This window comes from Micropterus dolomieu, linkage group LG01 (assembly GCF_021292245.1).
Source record: "Micropterus dolomieu isolate WLL.071019.BEF.003 ecotype Adirondacks linkage group LG01, ASM2129224v1, whole genome shotgun sequence".
NCBI classification, from domain to species: domain Eukaryota; kingdom Metazoa; phylum Chordata; class Actinopteri; order Centrarchiformes; family Centrarchidae; genus Micropterus; species Micropterus dolomieu.
The window spans coordinates 55,143,552-55,145,602 of NC_060150.1; the positions used below are offsets into that span (position 1 = coordinate 55,143,552).

The window sequence follows — 2,051 nt, forward strand, 5'->3', positions numbered from 1 at the left end:
CTTGATGTAATAAACTTTTATGATCAAGAACAGTGTCAAGCGGATTTCTTCTCAACACATCATCGCAGCATTATTGTTCGGACACCACAATATAAAAAGGTGGCTAAATACATCAGAGAAATAAACAATGGCTAAACAATGAGAATGGAGGTTTGATTGTGGGAGGATTTGACTCATACAGGGAATTTCTCTGGGGGTCCGTCTCTGGGAGGCTTATTGAAGAAACTTGCAGTGGCCTTCCCCACCCTGTCTCGGGTCAGGTTTAAATCGTCCTTTGTTACTGCTGGCGAGTCCACGTGACTGGGACCGTGTGTAGCTTCAAGCAAAACAAAGACTTTGTTGCGCCGGTCGATTCTTAGGGCATTGTCGGGAGGGGGCACGCAGGGTACGTGCCGAAGCGTCCAGAGAGCAGAGCGAAGAGGAAGAGAAGAGAGAGCGAACACACACGTGTGTCTCTGTTTTGTCGGTTGGGGCATGGTTCCCCGGAGGGCAGTCCTTCGCAGGGAGGCCATTTCCGGTTTCCCGAGGGACTGTCTTCTAAACTTTTAATATGTCTATAAAGAAAAAGAAAATCTATTTGTGCGTATTATAATCAAATATTTTTATGTTTAGAGTTTCCTGACCCCTTTTAAGGAGAATTCTGATAGGCTAACGCTAATCGCTAGTTAATGTCCCTTTTGTCAGTTTAACAGTCAGGCACCGCGTTATCAGGCTGCGGAATCAAAGGTGCCAGTTTTACGATCTGGCTGCTCAGGAATAGCACTTAGGGAAAGCAACCTTTCCCCCCCCCTTTCTTTTGGGGTCTCTTCAGCCGTCTGTAGAGGGTTGATAATCAAACCCCCTGCTTCTCTCTGGGAGAGAAAAGTTATTTAATATAAAATGCACAAATCCACACTGTTGTTCACTACACGTTCTTCAAACCAATTTCCGTTCAATCTGTCATTCTTTTGTGGGTTCATAAGACCAAGCTGCTTATCGAGATGAGGCCCCAGCCTGAATCTCGACCCCTCGGGTTCCTAGCTGCTCCGGCCACCAAACCCTAAACAACCTCCTCGACCCCTTCATCCCTCTCCTCTCGACCCCTTCAGTCTTCTTCTCCTGACCCTGTTCATCCCTCTTCACTCGTCCCCTCATAACTATTCATCATAATACACCACTATAAAATCTAACATTGGTGTGGTACTTGTTAGTGAACTGTTCAGCTGAGAATGAGCTGGGGAGGAAGAGATCTGAACACATCTTTATTAATGTGAAATGTGAGTGAAATACAGGTTCTATGTTCTAGAGAAATTAAATGTGTCCGGTTCTTTGATCTTTATTAAAGGGGAACTTCACTGATTTTACTGCATTAAGTATAGTTACTCATCATGTGTAGAACTACAGTATAATGTCTTCTGTAGACCATGATTAACTTTCCACATCCTGCCATATATGTAATGAAGTATTTAAAAACAATATGAACCATAGTAATGCACTATCAACTTATAATTATTTATATTCATATATACAGATGCTCCAAAGCTTCCCTCTGTGTCAGTGAGTCCCTCTGCTGAGATAGTGGGGGGCAGTTCAGTGACTCTGACCTGCAGCAGTGATGCTAAACCAGCAGCTAATTATACCTGGTACAAGGAGAATGAGGACTCACCAAAAGCATCAGGAATGATGTTCACCATCACTGTTGTTAGACCTGAACACAGTGGGAAATATTACAGTGATGCCCAAAACAGAAGAGGGAGTCTTAGCTACTATGATGAGAAGTGGGGAGATTAAGGCGAGCAATGGACGCCCCATGTGAGTTAAACTGTCCGTGTGACACTCTACACACTCTACTGCGACACACTAGATTCTTGGATCTCTGCAATAAACCTGATGAGAACAATGTTATCATAAGCTATCCAAGGTTAAAATAAAGGACCACTGGACTTGATTGAAGATACTAGAAGATGTTTCGTCCCTCATACAAGAGGCTTCTTCAGTTCTGACTGTCTGGTAGGGAAACTCAGCTGTTTAACCTCTATGAAGTTGTTTACCAAGATGATCGATACCCAAGG

The 2,051-nt window shown here is 43.6% G+C and overlaps 1 protein-coding gene across 1 annotated transcript in view; it reads left to right on the forward strand.

Annotated features, from left to right (window-relative positions):
* LOC123958389 (B-cell receptor CD22-like) overlaps positions 1 to 1,770 on the forward strand; it is a gene marked incomplete at its 5' end in the record, with an annotated part of 47,726 nt that extends 45,956 nt beyond the window's left edge. Inside the window, one exon of the mRNA XM_046031746.1 lies at positions 1,511 to 1,770. Within this exon, the coding sequence (XP_045887702.1) occupies positions 1,511 to 1,770 (260 nt within the window). The remainder of the gene's footprint in view (positions 1 to 1,510) is intronic.
* Positions 1,771 to 2,051: the final 281 nt, after the last annotated feature.